The sequence below is a fragment of the Amyelois transitella genome, chromosome 20 (assembly GCF_032362555.1).
Source record: "Amyelois transitella isolate CPQ chromosome 20, ilAmyTran1.1, whole genome shotgun sequence".
NCBI lineage: Eukaryota > Metazoa > Arthropoda > Insecta > Lepidoptera > Pyralidae > Amyelois > Amyelois transitella.
Genome location: NC_083523.1, coordinates 5082041 through 5103065, shown reverse-complemented (window position 1 = coordinate 5103065; position 21025 = coordinate 5082041). Strand labels below are relative to the sequence as shown.

The 21025-nt window shown below is 34.5% G+C and overlaps 3 protein-coding genes across 7 annotated transcripts; 1 reads left to right on the top strand and 2 right to left on the bottom strand.

Moving 5' to 3' along the window:
• Positions 1–2575: 2575 nt before the first annotated feature.
• Positions 2576–3881, bottom strand: LOC106131425 (larval cuticle protein A2B-like). Its single transcript, XM_013330538.2, has 3 exons — positions 3802–3881; positions 2995–3250; positions 2576–2781 (listed from the first exon to the last, which is right to left on the bottom strand). The coding sequence occupies exons 1-3, from the start codon at positions 3877–3879 to the stop codon at positions 2576–2578; spliced, it is 540 nt and encodes a 179-aa protein (XP_013185992.2). The 5' UTR covers positions 3880–3881.
• A 3105-nt stretch (positions 3882–6986) lies between these two features.
• On the top strand, positions 6987–11527 carry LOC106131626 (cysteine-rich hydrophobic domain-containing protein 2). The gene is made up of 3 exons (XM_013330782.2): positions 6987–7261; positions 9200–9410; positions 9727–11527. Exons 1-3 carry the CDS (start codon positions 7143–7145, stop codon positions 9892–9894), a joined length of 498 nt encoding a protein of 165 aa, XP_013186236.1. The 5' UTR covers positions 6987–7142; the 3' UTR covers positions 9895–11527.
• Positions 11081–20796, bottom strand: LOC106131624 (abl interactor 2). 5 transcript variants are annotated; one of them, XM_060949867.1, is made up of 5 exons: positions 20309–20316; positions 20194–20207; positions 19075–19952; positions 16650–16919; positions 11081–12885 (listed from the first exon to the last, which is right to left on the bottom strand). In XM_060949867.1, exons 2-5 carry the CDS (start codon positions 20201–20203, stop codon positions 12571–12573), a joined length of 1473 nt encoding a protein of 490 aa, XP_060805850.1. In that variant the 5' UTR covers positions 20204–20207; positions 20309–20316; the 3' UTR covers positions 11081–12570. The 5 variants fall into 5 exon arrangements, with proteins under 5 accessions (XP_060805850.1, XP_013186232.2, XP_013186235.2 ...); XM_013330778.2 differs by lacking the exons at positions 20194–20207; positions 20309–20316 and adding an exon at positions 20507–20796; XM_013330781.2 differs by lacking the exon at positions 20194–20207 and having other exon boundaries at positions 20309–20342.
• Positions 20797–21025: the final 229 nt, after the last annotated feature.

Below are 21025 nucleotides of genomic sequence, written 5' to 3'. Positions count from 1 at the left end.
AAATTAGTTAAGGGAAGAAGTATTTATATGCATCGATTTATAAATTGATCTCATTATTTCAATCCTGTTTATTGTCTCATTTTTACGAATAAGACTGGCTTTGGGCAAATATTGAAGCAGAAACTTTTATTTCCTTAACTTTCGTTGCTTACATTTGATAATTTTTTTTTTGTTTATTTATAAACTCCTTATGGCACATAAAAAGAAATATAACAAATTACAAAACAGCCATTGGATTTAAAAGAATATGTACAATGGCGGACTAATCCCAATTGGGATTTCTTTCAGTCACCCAAAATATAAAGGAAAATCCATAATCAAAAAGGCAGCGCTCATAAAAAGCATTGCGAACGCATTATAATATTATTTTTTTTAAATTTACGTTATTATGTTTTTAACGTTATTATAATATATACTTAGCAAGACGTACCTAAGTATATTTTGGATCACTTTTGGCAAAACCAGTATGACGCCACCAAATAATAAGTATTAAAATATGTTAAGTCTCACATTTATTACATAGCCTGTTTTAAAAATATTATAATCCTAGAATCGAAATTTGCAGCTCATAAATAATTGTTAACTTAAGTATAAAATCTAGCAATGATCTTATTTTTATTGCAGTCGTAAGTACTCTGTTAACATCTATTTTGATTATTCAAACATGAGCTACTTATGTTTTATTTTTTTAATTATTGGATAAAGATTGGGTATAGAAAGCTTTAAAATTTAAAGCATGTGTTTCTCGGATAAAGTTTTTAGAACATGTGATATATATAGGTAGATATAATATAGAGATAATATATACTTATAGATGTGCAATACTATAAAGAGACGGTTTGTATCGATTAAAAACAAGTATGAGTAACATACTTCCTAGAAATCTACACGGGAATTAAGCATGGGCCTACTCGTATTCGTATCTAAAGACGTTGACGACGTAAATACTTGAAATAAATTTATCTGTTATAAACTATGTTCGTATTGTATGACTAGAACAAGTACCTAGTAACTAATTAATTGGGGAGCCACCGCCGCCACCGGAAAATTTAAAAGTATCGATTGAAGAATTTGTGTCCTGTGATTCCCGGCACCAATAGAAAAAAAAATAGGACCAACCCATCTCTTTGCCTTAGATGTCGTACAATCTTAGGATTCTTCTTTTAGGCGTTGAGCTAGCAACCTGTCACTATTCGAATTTCAATTCTATCTAAGCCAAACAGCTGAATGTGGCTTATCAGTCTTATCGAGACTGTTAGCTCTGTCTACCCCGCAAGGGATAAGGACGTGATTATATGTACGTATGTATAATGTCAATTTGGTTTACTCTTTATTGCATCATATCGATGGAAAGTATCAAATGATAAAAGGTTTATTCAGCCTAGCGGTAATCTCAATCGTGTACTCAACTCTCTGGAGGATCGATATCACTGCCGCGCGGCCTTCTCGCTCCTCGTACAACCAAACTAATGTACAAACACTAAGAAAATAATCATGGTTTTATGTATGGCTTTTCTGATCGCAATGGAATTTGAAATTGTGCCACCCTGTGTTTGGCACTTTTTTGTTCGGGTACCACCGACGCTCGTCTTTACTTAGCTTGGTCATTAGCATAGTCTTTACAGGAGCAAATCTTAAATTTAATATTTTTGTATAAATTTTACTACATAATAAACAGCTTGAACGTGGCATTTTAGTATTTTAAGATTATTGGCTCTGTGTTCCCCGTTAGGGTTAAGACGTGATTTTACGTATGTATGTATATATACAACTGTTACTTTAACTATTATTCATAGTATGTATTTATCTACCTGCGAAATATGTGAATAATTTTAGTGTACACAAGCACGGTTATATTTTTTATTATTATATACTAGGAATAAGTAAGGCGCGGCTGACACACATTTAGTAATTCAGTACGCGATATTACTTTTACACGTTAGGTTAGGACACAGCGTCATATTGCTCCACTTCATACTTGTATGAAACTTCAATGGTTTTAGATTAAGGTATTATTTAATGACAATTTTTAAATATAAGCGAACCCCGGGCCTCAAAACACAGTGGCGAAAGCACTAATGGGAACACGCAAAGATGAGATATAAAATTGAAAAAAAACAAATCAAATCGATTCCTCTTATTTATTACCTTAGCATTAACCTTATTTAATATAAATAACCATAAATACTCAGCTCATTTCAAATAAACGGAAAAACGTAGTTTAGACGGATTTAGACATAATTCGGTCGTCTGCTGAAATTAAACTGGCGAAACACTCCCTAAAATCGTATGAGATTCCCCTTTACATAATTACCCTTAGATGAACTAAGTCGGATCCTAAAATAACTATACCTACTTTAATAAACCTTTCTTACTGTACAAACTAATAACTTTTAGAATAAAAAAGTTCAGAAAATATGCCTTCACTTCTGCCTATTTGCAAATCATTACATCTCTACCGTCCGATAAAATAAATCAACTATGAACAATAAATAAAATAATTTAAAAATGGAACAGTCCTCTAAGCCAGTGACTTGCATTCTCCAAATCCGCCTAAACATTTGATACTGTTGGACTAGTGAATGTAGGCAGGGGCTGCGGCCACAGGCGCCACCGCTTTGACCACCCCTCCGAGGGGCTCCTTGTGAACTACAGCGTTGAAGCCGTTCTGAGGGTCGGCGGTGTATTCCACCACGCGACGGGTACCGTCAGGCTCCACCAGCGAGTACGAGCCTTGAACGACGTCGCCGGAACGAGATTCTTGCTGGCTCTTTGAATCACCTGATTAAAGAAAGTAATATTATTTAATTTTTTCTCCAATTATATAGATAATAATATTATTTCCATCTTCCATCTTTTTGCAATGGAAAACCTTAGTAGAGCTTACGCAGTTAAGTAAGTTGAATGTGATGTGACTGTCGTTTTAACATTGATGGCATATATTGACCGAAGCTACCACCTAACCAACTTTGTGACAAATATTCTAAAACTAACCTGTTAATGCATCCTGAATGTCATACGCGTAAGAATACTGAGGGTTTGGATCGTAATCCTCTACCGGAGCGGCTACTTTGGCGATAGCTGGGGCCACAGCATACGGCGAGGCAAAAGCCGGCCGTGCTACCAGGGGTGCCGCTAAGGGCGCATGTAGACCGAGTCCATAGGGCCGGGCGTACGCTAGAGGGGCGGCCACGGGCACGATGCCGGCCGCTCCTCTGCACACCGCCAGGATAGCAGCCAAAATCAACACCTGTGAAAAAAACATGGGTTGGGTTTAATCAATACAAATCACCGCCTTGTTAAATATGTATGAATGGTGAAAAGAGTCATAGTTGCAAAATCCTCTTGACAATAGCTTTGGTCCCAGATATGTATGACCTTTTTTTTCTAGAGAGAAGCCCGAGGTCCGCCTATAACCACGATCCTGGATTAAATTTGTTAGGTTTTTGATATACCTTTATTCCCTATTAAATAGTAGAAGATTTTACTCGCAATAAGACATCGCTCGCCATTAGAAAAGGCAATGGTATTAACTGAGAAAAGAAAATGACTTCAGTGGAATTCGAATCCGGGCAGCTTAAGATGAGTACGCTTTCGACTAGGAAACTTTAACCTCTTTACCACCAACGACGGTTATTCCTCTAGATAACTACAGCCTTAATAAAAAAGTTAAGGTTAGCCAGAGATTAGTAAGATACAAACTGAAATTACAGGATAAAAAAATATTTTTAAGTAACTAATTTACAGACTTATTAAAAGTACTTTAACTTAAGTATTTAGGTATATAAACTGTCCACTTACCTTCATTTTGTGTAGGTACGTCGGGGTCTGACCTGCTGTGAACACTGAAGGGTGCGCACACGTCGCTTTTATACGCATGCGTGATCCGAGCAATGCAGGCAACGCCCGCTTAGAAATGGTCCGATTTGTCATGGTCGGCCCTACATCCTTGATAATATTGCCTATGACTTATTCATTCTATACAAATATCAAATATTAACCATATTTTAAGAATTAAGAGGATAAAGGTGCAACTTTTGCAATAACTTACTAGGAATTCTCAATTTTTAACAGCATTTTAATCTACATAGCAAAAACGAGTAAAATACATTGGAACCAAGCATTGGATTGGATCTTTACAAACAACATTTAACCACGAAATCAGTAAATATTTTCTGAGCTAAACAAGTACAACAATAATAAAAGATAGGTACCTATATATGTATAACTACATATATAGTAGAAAGATGAGTGCCACTGCAAGCGAAATAAAGATTCCATGAGGGTTCCATACCATGATATTTTCATAGAAATATTCCTTAACTCATTCCTCAATGCATATGTCTCATTAAACCGAGACTATTAGCAGTACCATTTCATGCCAGAACTTAGATCGATGAGAATATATATAATATATAATCTATATAAATTCATAGACTCATCCTCATCCACGATCCACCCGGAAAGTATTCAACTAATTGACAAGCATCTATAGTCCAATGTTCCCGTAACGCATGGAGGCGCATCGCTGGGGCTGCATTATCCAAAGAAGACGCATCATCATAAAACCACGACCACTCTGACAAGAGTGAACGACTGAGGAGGAGGAATTGACAAACACATTTAACGTCGAATTGAGAACCTCGTCCTTTTTTAAGTTGGTTAATATCAGGATTATTTTATCTAATAGGACATTAATTATGTCTTCGTGTAAGCTGTACGACACGAGACTTTTTGGGTCACAGCTGCGCGTTATCACTATACAAGACAAGTAAGTATGTGTGAGTGTGATAGTGGTTCCACACATAGGCCGTTATTAATAACTACCTATACTCTGTCCTTATACGTTTTAATCGAACTTTGCATCAGTTCACCAGTCTAGCAACTAAATCTCGAACCTAACTTGGACTGGACAACGTGTACAAGAATTTCCCATGTGTATTACTAATCTTATATATAAAATTCTCGTGTCACAATGTTTGTCTCCGTACTCCTCCGAAACGGCTATACCGATTTTAACCAAATTTTGCATGCATATTCAGTAGGTCTGAGAATTGGCTAACATCTATTTTTCATATCCCTTAGTGAACTTTTTTTTTTCTAGAAATTACTTAAAAATAATTTTTGTGGCAAAACAACGTTTGCCGGGACAGCTAGTATTTATCTATTTTTATAAAGATGCTGACTCTGAGCACAGTCCTAAGTCCTAAACACTGGAATCAGAAATTTGAAATTTGGCATGTAAATTACTTTATTAATAGATACCATTAATCTTGTGTGGTCATAACATAGTCCGTGTTCCTCGCCAGAGGGGATGGGGAGGAAGATAATATAATACTTATTTAAAGTAATAAATAAAGTTTGATTTGTTTTTAGCCAAACATCGTTCGCGTGGAATTTCAATTTTATTTAATAACTAGCTGTTGCCCGCGACTTCGTCCGGGTAAATTTCGAGTTGAATCTTGATCATACAGTCAGATACAGACAAACAGACAAAAAATGTAAAATAAATTCTCTATCCGTTTCAGTCAAAATATTATATGTATAGACAAAATATTTTTACCGTTTTATTATATGTAGTTTTTTGATTTTCAATTTTTTTTTAATAAACCTCAAACAACACAAATATCTTTAATAAAAAAATCTTGTTTTTGTTGGGACTCGAACTTGCACCGCCAACTTCACAGTCTCACGCGCCAACCACTTGACCATCGAACTACAAACATACATATGGTTACGCCTATATCTCTTGCGGGGTAGACAGAGCCAATAGGCTTGAAAAGAATGTATTGCCACGTTCAGCTATTTGGCTTAATAATAGAATTGAGTTTCAAAAAGTGATAGGTTGCTGGCCCATCGCCAAAAAAAGAATCAAATTTGTAGTAAGCCTATCCCTTAGTCGTCTTTTACGACATCCATGGGAAAGAGATGGAGTGGTCCTATTCTTTTTTGTATTGGTGTCGGGAACCACTAAAGTAGACTAACAAACCAAAAATCTTTTTACGTGAGAATTACGCATGTTATGTGTGGCAAAACCAGAATATTATCAAACTGATTTTCACTTATATTTATATGATATAGGTATTATGCTGTCGTATAAATGATTTTGAATTTGAAATTTTGTAATCTATTTGTAACTAATTTTAAATTTGAATGAACTCAAGGCAAACTCATGCCTTGAGTTAATTCAAATGTCGATAACTTTATTTTTAGTGAACCGATTTTGAACAAACAATCTTTAAATGTTTTTCTGAATTAAAACAAAGCAATTGGCGAAAGATTTAAGTAAATCGGTTCAGTACTTTCGGAGATAAGCGTGATTATACATAAAGATAGACAGAGAAGAAATTTAAAAAAAAATTGCTTTCTATTATTCATTTAAGTGTCCTTCTATCCATTTTAGTCAAAAATACTAAATGTACAGACAAAATATTTTTACTGTTGTACTACATGTATAGATGTGGATAATATTTTACTGGTAATTTAAGTGCGTTTGACCTCAATCTGCTCAATGGTTTTTCGGAACATACAAAAATCAGAGAGATCAGAAAGAGCTCATTGATTTAAACGTCAAAAATAAGAAACGCTCATTAAATGGCTTTAATGCTCTTAATATCTTTTGAACTTTTGCTCTGGATTCCTGCAGATTATCATCCTCCTAGAGTTTATCTCGATGGCGTGGTCTAGAAGTGACCGAGGGCCACCTGTAACCATGATCCTGTACGCGTACCACCTTCGCGTCACGCGGCTTTTGCCAGGTAAAAACCGGACCACCGAATTTTGACAAGGAATGCTTGGATTGACTCTCAAATGGCGTTAGTGTTCGCCATTAGAGAGCCATTGAAACTGCAAGCGAAACAACGGACGTTAATCGAAACCCATTCATAGGCCCGGCCCGCTTATTGTGTACAAACGTTTATTATATCTAACTTTTTTTTTCATGCGGCAACACTTATATTGTCAAAATCCTGCCTTCACGATACCGTGTAATGACAGACAGCAAACAGATTTAAAAAGTAAAGTGTTTACGAAATGGAACGTCACTTTTCTCTTCCATGAATAAAAATTATTTTACAAACAGTCCTGGTTTGTTATGTGTTTATAATATCTTACAGCTGTAATTTAGTTAGTGTTAAAGTAAAATGGCAGATTTCGATGCAATTTATCCAGATGAGACTGAGAGTGAAGAGAATATAGAAGAAACACATGTGACGTTAGTGCCTGATCCCATCGTAGTTCGAGGAGCTGGTAATATGACAGTGTAAGGTTTCCTTGCAATTTATGGATAATGCAATATGGTTAGCTTTTGGTAAAATATCGTTGAGTGGTTTGACTTTTGGGGCATGTTTACATGAAACATTACGAACACAAGGCTATTGTAAGTTCTTTGTCGTCTGGCTTTGTGGCATTGAACGTAATTTCTTGTCGGGCTGTTGCCCTGGCGCCAACATCAAATAACAAGATGTAGTTGTTTTCGTCATGTGTTAATTTTATCACTTATTTGAAAAACCTCTTCATAATGTTAAGATTCAACACACCACTGTTTTATTTTTCTAGCACTTGTGCATCCTATTGTTACAGGACAATGACTACAATAAATTTGATGATGTTTATCTTTGCCTTGTTACAAAAATACGCACCATTTATATTTTTACTTTGCCACAGAAATCAACTGATAAGGAAATAATTAACTAAACCAGTTTTAGACATCACCTTAATGAGATTTCGAAATTTGACTATGTGTTCAGAATTTGACCTGAGGTCATATCTCATCAGAGACAATAAATAAATAACTAATAAACATAAATCATATATTTCACATATAGATATATGTGAAATATATGCCTTGCTACAAAAATAAAAAAAATCCCACATTAAACAATATCTTTGTATAAGATAACACACAGTCAGTTAGCAAGCCGATGCTTGTACTATGAAGGAAAAAATCATGAGGGAACCAAAAATTTGGATGTAGTTCGTGTAACCATAACCCAATAGGTCAAAAAGGAGTTGCTTCATCTAAAACCTTGCTTCACCTGTTCTAATCCAGGTTGGTTGGCATAGGCAGACCTAGGGTTTTTCCCAGTGAGGCGAGGAAGCAAGACTGTTATGATTACCTATCTCCAACTGTACATAAATACATATGTATTTAGGTAGTGTGAAAAAAATCTCATATTGGCATGACAGGACTCTGTACTATTTGTTTTTATTTAATATTCTGTAAGTTCTATTATTTTTACCTGTCACTATTTGAATCTCAATTCTATCATTAAGCCAAATAGCTGAACGTGGCCATTCAGTCTTTTCAAGACTGTTGGCTCTGTCTACCCCGCAAGGGATATAGACGTGACCATATGTATGTATGTATTCTATTATTTTTCTGCATTTGTTTTAGGTTTTGTGTTTATCATTAACATGCATTTTACATGAATCAACATGAACTGATTGTTGCTACAATCAGCTGTACTTTGAAATGTAAACAAATTATTATTATATGTTATCTCATATGGTTATTTATTTTGATGTTTATGTACTATAATATATTGCAGCATATTTTTTTTTTATAAATATCTTTTGAATAATGGTTAAGTACACCAGTTAATGTCCGATAGGATGCAACAAGAATAAGATCTAGGAGGATTATGATGATTTTGTTTCTAGTATATTGGGGAACAGGAAAGTATTAAACCTGCATACAGTAGTTGTATTGATGGTTGCCTACTTTTCTTCGAGGCCCACTGTACATAGTAACATTATTTTCATCTTTAGATATGATTATACTTTAATGCCTAAACACAACTGCTTCTGACCATTAACCTAAACATCCTTAAAACATCTAGGCATTCTCTTTTCTATTACTGTGAATTTATGCTCATTCATATTATAAATGTCCCCTTCCTTCAATTTGTTGAATTTACATTAATGTAAATGTAAAATTTATGAATAACTAGTTTCAACCACAGACTTTCTTTTTTCACAACAAAAAGTAGCTTATGTTTTTCCTCAGAATCAAACTCTAAACCAAACTTTATCAAAATCAGTCCAGTGGTTTAGATGTGAAAGCATGACAGACAGAGTTACTTTGACATTTATAATATTAGAAGGGATTGAAACATTTTTAAAGGTATACTTCAGCCTGGTGGTCATACCAGGCCAAAGTAAAAGATACATATAAAATTTTTATTTTTACCTATTTCAGTTTTGGTCTAAGCAACCGGTTCAACACGGAATTTCCCTCGGGGCTGCAGTCCCGCGTGGCGCCCGAGGAGTACCAAGCGACAGTGGCGCGCATCAACAGTGTATTGAAGAAAACACTACCGGTCAATGTCAAGTGGCTGTTCTGCGGGTGCGTCTGCTGCTGCTGCACTTTGGGATGCTCTCTATGGCCAGTCATATGTCTTAGTAAAAGGGTAAATGTTTATCCAAACTTTATAAGTTACAAACTGCACGCCATGGCTATAATGTACCTTTTTAATGCTGAAAGAATTTTCATACTGGGTTAAATATTTCCGAAAAATTAACCATAACATAAGATAAGACCATTCATTTTTATATTTATAAATTAAGAAAGTGGCTTTTGAGTCTTGTGAATATTAGCTCTGTCTTAACCGTAAGAGATAAAGATATATAAGTTAGTGTATCACAAGTTTTGTTTTACATAATACTTAAAGTAGCTTTATTTAAAAGATTGCCTTTTTTTAACTTACAATAACATCTTATTTTCAGACTCAACATTCATTGAACAAATTGCTAGAATGGGAAAACAGTCGACTTTACAATAAGCTGGGACTTCGCTGGCGTCTCACGAAGCAGCATTGCGACTCGTCTTCCATGATGGAGTATGTACTTCTCATAGAGTTCATCCCCAAAATACCAATATACAGGCCGGACTAGACTCCCCCCTTTTTTTCGCATCTAGACTTACTGTTTGTAAATATAAAAAAAATCATCTCATCAGCATCACATTGATGATTCTTTGTACGCCTATATTCATGTTACCCGGTTACATACTTATTGTAAACATTATTTTATAACAATTAATAAAATAATTACAACGCTATGTATATTTTGCACTATGAATTCATCTTTATTGAGATAAAATATATTTATGCAAAGAACAGAAATAATTTTATTGCAAATATAAAGAAGTTTAGGCATTATTAATAGCTTCAACTGAGTGCTATGTGATTACAATCAATTCTGTTATTTTCTGAATAGTTTATGAATTTGCATGGCCAAAGCAAAACTAAAACGGATGGTAAAACAAAGAATTCTTATCAAGTATATAGTAAAAAGGCATTGTAAATAAAAATCTAAAACGTATTAATATGGACAAATAAGTGGTGTTATTCGCTTTTTATGTATAGATGTCGCATTAAAAAAGTGAAGCTTACGATTATGTTTGAAAATGCGAATGTTAACTTAATGTGTAAAATTATATAAGGTTTCTCATGATGATCTAAAGATTGTTCGGGTGGCAGTTGGAATGGAATCACGCCTGTTTGGTGCTGGCTTGGAGGGCTTTGATATTCACCGAATTATCATTTAGTCGGTCTAATTCTCGACTGACGATTATAACAATCGAATTTATGTTTGTATTGCAATGTTTTCTTACGATCTAGATCTCAACTTGTAGACATTGCTTCAGATGGTCTTTTTATCTGATAGTTTATGTTACATTGTTTTCTTGATCATACTTAACCACGGTTCCTAAATATTTTTTGTATTGTGTATACTGTGTTTATAGATCTATTTGTACAAATGAAATTGTACAAAATATAATATGTCTAGAACAAAGATATTAGTTTTACTAAATACGTTTCTTATTGTGTTACAATTCATAAAATATAAAACAAGAATGGGTGATGTCCATGAACGTGAAAACACCTACATGTCAAATCTATTTTTACTGAGGCAGACATTGCTCTTGTAAATTACTCTCAATTCATACTAATCGCTTTTATTGTTTGCGTCGTTCTGATGATATAGTTCACTTCATGTTGTTAACAGATTGAATGTCAAAAGTGATGTACATTGTACAACTTGTATCTGAATATCAACAATCTTTTTAGAGTTGGAGTAGTGCGATGCCATTAGACAACAGTCATTGTTATGAGGAAATAATCTTTTCAAGATTATGTTAAGGAAACGTTCGGGACTGTGTTATTAGATGATTAGTTATTTCATAGAGCATATATATTATGGTATGTATTCTACATTAGAATCCAAACCCTCTTTTCCCTTTTCAACATGTTGTGAATGAGTCACGTAAGCGTAATAAAAAGCTAAATCTTCGCCATTGCATATTATGAAATATTTAATTTATGTTTGATATTTGTCATATTCTGGTAATTCTGTATATTGGTCTTGCCATCAACAAGTTATGAACTGTTTTGTTCAAAGCAACGGTTGAAAAGCGAACAGGGTATGTTGACATTAAGTGGTAAACTAAGGAATTGTAAATATTTTATGTACCTATAGATTATTTTTGTTCAAATATTAAATCTCACTAATGTGAAGAAAATAATATTTTTTTATTGTATTTACCAGCGAGACCCACGCCCAAGGCATAAACTACTTAACTAATAAAAAAAAATAGTTTCCATATTGCAATAATTTTATTTTTTTATATAAGTATTCGCCATTTACACACACACATAAGGCACTTACATAACGTTATGGTCCCACCAAAAAAAAACTTAGTTGTAACAAATGACACATTTATGAAACAATATAATAAAAATAATTATACTACAACAAAAATATATTATTTAACAGTGGCTTGCGGATTCATGAATAAAATGGAATACGGACAGCGCCTTTTTCTATATCACAGTGGGCCACAAATTCCTGAAGCAGCCAAACTATCTACAGTACTCTTACTACGCAACTTAATACAGACTGCCCAACCTTTGAAAATATAACACAGTAAACCACACTTTGAGAATCAAAGTAAATGGATACTGTTACCAATATCTGGTCGACAACATAATGTACAAATTATATATGCAAAATAATTACATTACTTACGAATATAAACTAATTTCAGATCGAATTCTATATTACACAACCATTAAAACTAAAATATATTAATACTCTATTACAGGGACTATATTTCACAAGCTCTCATGAAGATATATATTAATTAATGCAGTCATTCAATCGCAAGTCCTGCAATATATTACGTTAAATACAAAATGACTTCAATAGGGAGCCACACGACAATGCTAATAAAGCTTAGTGAATACCTACTTATTATGGCAACATCAGTGCGAAAACGCAAATTAGTAATTGTACAAAATTAATGGCTTTACAGATTTTATCTTGATTGGTAATCATCAATAATATTCTAAATTAAGTAGTCATTCAAAGTCACGATTTCATTGTTAACTCGTAATGTTTAATTATGTCGATTTTAAATGTAAACGTATCAAAACGTGGGACAGTGTTTCAAGTCTGCCATATCTTGGAAGAATTTAATAAAGGTAGATACAGCGTGGCTTGTGATATGGTAGACATCAGTCTTCGTGCACGGCACATAGGTATATTTAGTGACGTTATGATTACGATTCAGTTCATTTCCACGTAATTGACGGGAAATTGTCCTTTCACGCCTTTGCACTCTCCAAAGTACCACTCGTCACTGAGTTTGTGTAAGACAGTGATGGAGTCGCCGGCTCGGAAGGCCAAGTCTCCAGGCTGGTCTGGGCAGAAGTCGTAGATGGCGGTGGCAACACCGAGACGATCGGTAGGTAGCACAGATTCGTTGGGTAATGGCACTTTCACCTCTACGTAGTTAGACGGGAAAAGGCCCTCTTCCCCGTGGAGACTGCCATATAGCCACTCGTGATCCACCCTTCGTATTAAATTTATTTTCGAGTTCGCCTGAAAGTTATAATAAAATATTTCTTAATTAAGACTGAAAACTCTACTGATACAATACACTTTCAGGAAAATTATAAACAAATATTATTTTATTAAGATACACATACAGGATACAAACTAAATACAAGTTATTATGCCTGGTGCATTCAATAGAACAACCGATAAATCACATTTTTTATAATGAAGAGAAAAAAGTAATGTTTGTTCCTGTATAGCTGGCTCTTTAGTAGATTATGCACAAAGAGAAATTACGAAAAATGTGTCTAGGTTGTTTTGATGTACCCGTTTGGTGATATTAATATTTAAAATTATCTACTAGTCAATGATCTCAACACTATGATGAACAATAATCTTGCAAATTATATTGGCCTTCGCTTGACATAATAATTCTCAAGAAACATTTTCCGGGGATTTCATCTACGGGGATTTTAAGTGTGTTTAAAATTTTTAACAGCTTGATGATCAATGTCTCTAGTGAGTAAATGCGACCCCACAAATATTTTCAACCTAGAATTAAAATCTAAAACGCTAATTATAATGTTATTTATAACGGTATTTTTCGTATAAAAACTGTCCATTACGGTCGTTAATGGAATCATTTTGTTGATAATGATATCGAGTTCCTGTGTTGCCCGATAACTACTCGATGACAGCTCATTTACAATAACAGACACGGGAAATTCAGCGATTTGCCTGTAACTATCAAACAACCATGAATTTATCCATAATCGTTACGCCTATTTAAAATTCCTATGACGTCACGACAGGTGGTCGAAGTTTGAAAGAAAAACAAAGTGAAAATACGTCGCCGCGTCATCGTAGACACACTACGTGTTATAATGCATGATGATACTGATAACATTAATTCGCCATCTTATCGCTCATCCTAATCTTGCACTTCCTTTATCATGTCGCAAATAATACGACGTTTACGAACCTAACCTGTATTGGATCATATGGTTACACATCCAGTTGCCTGATCGTGCAGGTTTCTACACGATGTTTTCCCTCACCGTAAGAGCATCGGTTAGTTATCAAACTAATGTACATACATAACCTCGAAAATAGTCATGTCCGTGGTGGGTTTCGAACCGGTGCCACCTTACCGATTCGACCACCGACGCTCGGATCATTTCATCTCACGCTCAGTCATTCTGAGCACCACAAGTTCAATTATACATACATAATTAAAAATGTTAATATACCATTTCGTACAAGAATAAAACATCTGTTTTTGAAGTAAGCAAAGACGTTACAAACTTAGCATATTGATTGTGTGAAGATATACAAAGAGAATTTTCCTACATAGATATTTCAAAACAAATACTTCACAAGACTGCAACTAATAGGATTTCAGTTCACCCTACACACTACACAAAGTCGCAAACCAGAGTCAAGGTAGCTTTGTTTGCATTCAATTTTCAATTAGAAAGAAGATCAAAATCATTACATGTAGGTCTATCGGAAAATCGAGAAAATAAAAGTACAGTAAAAAAATTAAAAGCATTGAAATTTTTTGATAGCAAACCCAAGGAGGAAAATCTTAATATTTTTATCAACATCAGAAGAAGAATCAGAATGTCAGCACTGAACTTAACAAGGCAGTACCTATGCCAAAATTTGCTCAACATCGTCCTCATAACGTCTACCTTCAATTGCAATAAAGTTACGCGCTTTACCACGCTCCAATTATTTTACAACCTTCTGGCATTCGCGTCAACAAGCGCTTTGGATACTCTACACAAGATATTCATGTCATAATAAACAGTACTAGAGGCTGCAGAATTAACGAGATTACCTGTGTGTGCAATGCGCCGCACCGCAGTGGTCACGTTTTGTGAAGAAATTGTCGGTGTTTCAACACCCTCCATGAAATCATATTAGGAGTTACTATTCAATGATAGAGACCTTTTTAATTGTTTACACGAGTATAATCGTTGACTGATACTTAAAACCACGCTGTCAATGGAGAGAGAAGTAGGTAACAGAAGTTAATATATGAACAAACATTTACAAAACTTGTCTGTTACTAATTGAATAATAACATGAATACAAATTTTAAATCGTCACTACATATTATAAAGACCCCCTTTTTTCTCTGTCTGTATGTATGCGCTAAAACTCGAATAGTTTTGGACGGATTTTGTTCCTGTTTGAAATTTTGGCAAGAGGATTTGAGGGAGGTTTATATCTATGATGATACTCGTGCAAAGCCGGGGCGGTTGCTATTATCTTTTTAAACCTGCGCAATCAACAAATTGATTGAATCAATGATGTGGCAAATGAACGGTAAAGGAGAGGCTCATATTATGAGCCTCTCCTAGAGATGATAAAACGAACATGAATGAATGACTTCACAATATAGTCCTTGAACTTGATTAGAAGCTAGTTGATGCGCTACAAAGAAAACTTACACCTAGATACATAATGCCTCTAAAAATAGACGACTACTTGGCTACAGTCCACTACGTATCAAACGAAAGATCAATATCTGATATCATATACTTGACAAGCGACAGTTGCTCTGTATAATAATTTGGACCCCGAGCTCTGTTCTGTAGCAACCCAGATTAGAATGAATATATAACTTGAAATACAAATTTAAGGAGATAATAAATGGCAGTCGAATTGAAAACCTTATTTGAAATGTCACTAAATATTTTAATAATTCACAAAGATCTAAAGAAAATACTGTATATTTTCTAGAACAGTGTGTTGAAAATTGGATCTTGAAATTATTCTCAAAATACCTTCGAACATTGTTGGCGCGCCTTCAGTCATATTTTCGTACAATGATCTGTCTTTTCAGTCGTTTTTTGTATCTCTTTAGCACAAACAAAAACATTAACAACAACACAGCATGCTTCTTTTCTCATTTTTTAGGATTCCGTACATAAATTGTAAAAACGGGACCCTAATTCTAAGCCTCCGCTGTCTGTCTGTCTGTCTGTCAGCAAGCTGTATTACATAAACCGTTGTACCAAAAAAGCTGAATTTTTCACAAATTATGTATTCCCGTTGCCACTATAATTAACAAAAAAAGTTTATTTGTAGAATTTATTGACTTCAAATAAACTTTTTTTCGTATATGTTTGCTCAATATTAATAACGGTCATGGGTAGACGTTACAAATTTTCACAGAATTTTCACTTGTATATTATCTTTCAAAATAAATAATAAAATAACAATAAAGTTAGTATTAAAGGGTGGCTTCTATACAATAAACGTAATTTTTCATAAATTTTTTTGGTCGATTTATATAAACAGGTAGAAACGTGAATATAAATTATAAATATTGAAGTAACAAATGTGATAATGATACGGAACCCTTCGTACACGAGTCCGAGTCGCACTTGGCCGGTTTTTAAGTAATTGTGTCGTCGATAACTTTTAAGGCTACTATGGCAGATAGACGAAGTCAGTGACCACTTATGATAGTGATTCTTTTAAGCCGAGTTCCTACCTACAATGTTTGCGAAAATCAAGGTTTTTTTTCGTATACCCATACGAAATCAAGGTATAGCCACATAAAAATATAATTGAACCTAAGTATTCTGATTAAATCATAATGTAATTTAATAAGTGTTCAATGACTCACTGGGGCGTCAACCTGAAAGTTCAATACACTTGAAACTATCGCAGGCTGTCCTCATTTATTTTACTGTTTCTTTTTTTCCATTTTCAAATTTAAATACCCGCTTGTTGCACGGTGAAGTGCGTAAAATATTTGCCGAATAGAATAATATACAGAAAAATAATCTTACCGAAAAACATAAATCGTCGGGATGATCCGTGAAATAATCATATAGAGCTATCGCATAAGGTTCCTCGTGTCCATTTAGGTGTGATTGGGGATCCAGATCGGCTAGGTCGGGCAACTGGTCGGCTAATTCCTCGGGCAAGTCGTCGGGCCAAGCCACGGGCAAGTCTTCGTCGACAACCGGCGGCGGTGGTGGCGGAGGTATACTAGGCATCGGCGGAGATGACTCTCGATCTCGAGTAATTTCTACATCCCAACCGATAGGCTTTAAATTCTGCAATGGCAATCCAATGACTTTGATTAGTATAAGAGCTTATGTGTGTATTCGCTGTATTCGATTGGAGATCTAAAGCAAAAGAATATCAATACGAGTTACTTATGTTTCCTATACATATTCTAACGGTACCATGTAATTGCCATCTATTTCGAAACGTCCATTAGGACCTGTAAGTGCCAGAAACCTCCTACAAATTTTGGGGGGAAAGCGTAACCAATAAGCAAGTAAGTACCGGAAAAACAGTAATGCAGTTCGAAAAATAACAAAGTCTCTGCCTACCCCTCCGGGAAAGAGGCGTGATTTTATGTATGTATGTATGTATGTATGTAAATAACAAAGTCTATCAAAAACGTTACCTAGATGTATTTTTACTTTTTTTTAGATGTTTGGGGTAAAGGCTGTCTGTCGGCCGTTAAATCATTGCCAAATTAATTCTCAGCTCATATTCAAAGCTAACTGTCCGCTGGGTTGCAAACAGGAAATAAGGAAAGATACCTACTTTAGGGCAAAAAAAGTATTCGTCGCAATATAGAAAAATTACGACAGAGGGGGCGTCATCCGTAAGCAAAACAATTGCAGTTATATTTTCCGATGAGCTAATACATTCTCGTAATCTGATGATGATCAGGCAATAATAAATAAGGTGATACAACAATTATAAGTTGTAACTCAATGGAAATAAACAAGAAAATATTTATCTCATCATACTCATAGCATAGAAATTATTAAAACTTTATTACATTGTATTACACTATTTTGATAATAATAAAGTTTTTTTAAGTAAATAATTCTTAGGATTATCAGTACCTACTCAGCAATATTTTTTGTTGAACGGAAAAACGTTGCAAGGGTGTTTATTTTTAAATAGTTACATACTAGTTTATTAGTACGGATTTGATACAATTTTAAAATATCACTACATATGTATTATAAAGTCCCAAAATTTTCTCTGTCTGTATCTAATATCGGTAAGATTTAGACGGATTTTTTCCTTTGAAATGTTGGAAAAAGGGTTTTCTACGGGAATGCTACCCGTGCAAAGCCGAAGCGGATCGCCAGTGAATCTGCCTTTTATTCATGCTCTCTACATGATCAGATGATATCTGCCAAGAAGACATCTATGATAACTTGTAGGACAACGAAAGAATTCCCCTTAATTATAATCCTCCGACCTAAACTGCACACTATTGCGTGCCGAAAGATATTATAGGCAGCTAGCATGCTTCATAACAACATTAGACTCATGTAACAGACACAGCGTAATATTGCTTGCATTAATAAATAAAATTTAATATTCATAGCAGACCCGCAGACGAGTTATCTGGCCATGTCAGGTGAACAAAGGAGATACATTAGATAACGAGCCTAAATTATTTACTCGTGTTTAAGAGATTACGTCGTCGCGTTAAATATTAAATTAACTAATGCAGTTTATGATAGTTATACCCAAGAAGTTATATCTCTATTTGTAAGTTAATTTCACGCAAACCTAGACGCGTGGTGATTATATAAAATCTGCGATTATGTGATAGGTAGCTAAAGCACTAAAACAAGTTATCATGTACATACACCCACACAATTAGGATTTTTTATTAATAAACACCTGGGCTTGCATTTCATAAGAGACACTATTATTTTCATCCATAACATATATTCTAAAGAGAATAGATTTGTTTATGTATCTTTATGTGAACAAAAACTACTGAACTGATTGAAACGAAATTTGACACATACATATAAGCAGTAAAAATGGCTACTATTTTTTACGCGCGAAAGCTTCTAATGGATTATATAAAATTACAGTTGAAGCCATTAGTTCAAGTAATGAATTATGTTACTATACCAAAAATTTTAAAATTTTTTGATTATTTGGCCCCTATATGAATTGAATGCAATCATGAAAATAGTTATTTCTCCTCATAGAGTTAATGTATTCTATTTCCCAATTTATGCAACAAAATTGTTAAAAACCTGGGCAAAATAATTTTTTTTACCCAGGATTTAAACAATTAAGCACATTATGAAACAAAACCAACAATTATCACAAAGATAATTCTAGAAATTGTCCCAATTAGTCATACTAATTTGGCTGCAATTAGTTTATCACATTCAATGGCTATTATTTCAAGGACTAAAAATAAACCATACTCACAAAACTATCTCCAAATCCATTGCTGATTTTTTGTATAGGAGTGGTAGTATTCACACTCATTGATGTCACTGGAAAACTGGATTTGAAAGTGTTCTTAAGCAATGCAGAGTTATCCGGAGCCTTGGGTCGCGCTGGCTTTGCACGGATTATTGTAGGACCATTTGAACGTACTCCAAAATTACCATTACTTGAAGAATCGAATGCATCTTTACTAAACACAGGCTTTTTTGAAATGGGAGGTCTATTCACAGTTGGTACTGGCGAAAATGGATCTATTGCACTAAAATCGTCAAAGGTATTTTCTTTCACAGGCTTTCTAGTATTCATAAATAGATCAAAATCATCTTCAAATCCACTTTCAGCTTGGGATGCATTTCCATTGTTAGCATTGTGGTGATTTGTGGATGTGGTGGCATCAGAACCAAAACTATCAACACTAAGTCCATCACTACTGGACCTAGTTGTGAATGTGGGAGAGCTGGGAGGAGATGACAAGTCTATCAAAGCTGCAGTCTGCACACTCTTTGGTTCACATTTAGGAAACATCCTGTGAGTGTCAAGCTCACTGCTGTAATTGTTCAAGATGCCTGTCTGCGGCACCTCAACTACAGGGTTATGCCCTGTTGCTTTTTTTCGAGACATTAAAGAAGAGAGCACTGTTGGTCTCCTGATGAAATGAGAAGGTTTTGCTGGAATATCTGGTTGTTTTTTAACTTTTGGTGGTGGGGGACGAGGTGGAGGCTTTTTCTTTTGTGTTAAAGGGACAGGTTCAAACAAATCAGCACCAAATGGATCATCACTCCAGTTTGTAACAGAAGAATAACAATTTATGCTAAGCCCTGGAGCCGCTGGAGCTGGTCTTGAGGGGCACTTCATACCTGCACCAAATAATTGTTAGTATTAATTATTGTTGACACCTTTAAAAATAAATAAAATAGTAATCACTTCTACCTCACAGATGTTTAAAAATACAACATAAAACTAAACTCCGCCTTGATTAATTTTTTTAGGAAATTTTCATTTAACACTGTAGCTTTTCTTTTTGCAATTAAGCGGCGATTATGTGAAGGCAGGTATAATGTATTGTCTTTTTTCAACAACGCACTGTTTTAAACTGACCATGTATCATGTAACTACGTAATCACATCGGCGGACACATGAATCAGAAGAAAAGAAAACAAAATACGATAGATGTCGATACGATAACATTATTATGGTATCGACATCCACCCACCAAGCGAAACTGAGCGCCGCGACTAACATATCACTGTCGTGCCAGGCACGGGGGAACACGGCCTTGATAAACTTCGCACTAATCATTTTATAAACGAATTATCAACCTACGAATAATTTTGCACATTACGTTACACTCGATCAGATTCTATTTTCAGCAATATTATCTACATACCTCACTTTTTAAAAATTTACTTACCGTTTTTGAATAAATCCATTTGATTGACTCTATCTGTAACACTTTTGCTACCCAATTATTTTTATTTATATCGCAGATTTCATTGGCTTTTATAGGATAATGGCCTTCCTTTGAATTAATTTACAAATATGTGAGTGAATTATAAAATCATAATAATATAAGAAGAAATGAGTCCACCAAACCAACCAAACAACGGATTATTAAAACGCTTTGTTGATAATTGATTTGTAATTGCTTGGGTGGCCTTCTCGCTCATTCCTGTCCTGGTTTTGTTGTCTTCTGTCTGTTGATCGAACTGACACTTGACACTTTCGATCAGTGTTGCCAACCCCAAAAAGCTAAAAAACAACAACTCGCCTCAAAAAAGCAGTAGAATACAGTAAAAAAGGCGGATTTCTAAATTTTGGTCATATAATTATAATTAATAAACAATTTACTTAGTTACAAGAACTCACATACATTGACATATTTGTAATTACAACAATAAGAACAAAAATGCAACTCAAAGAAAATTATTTT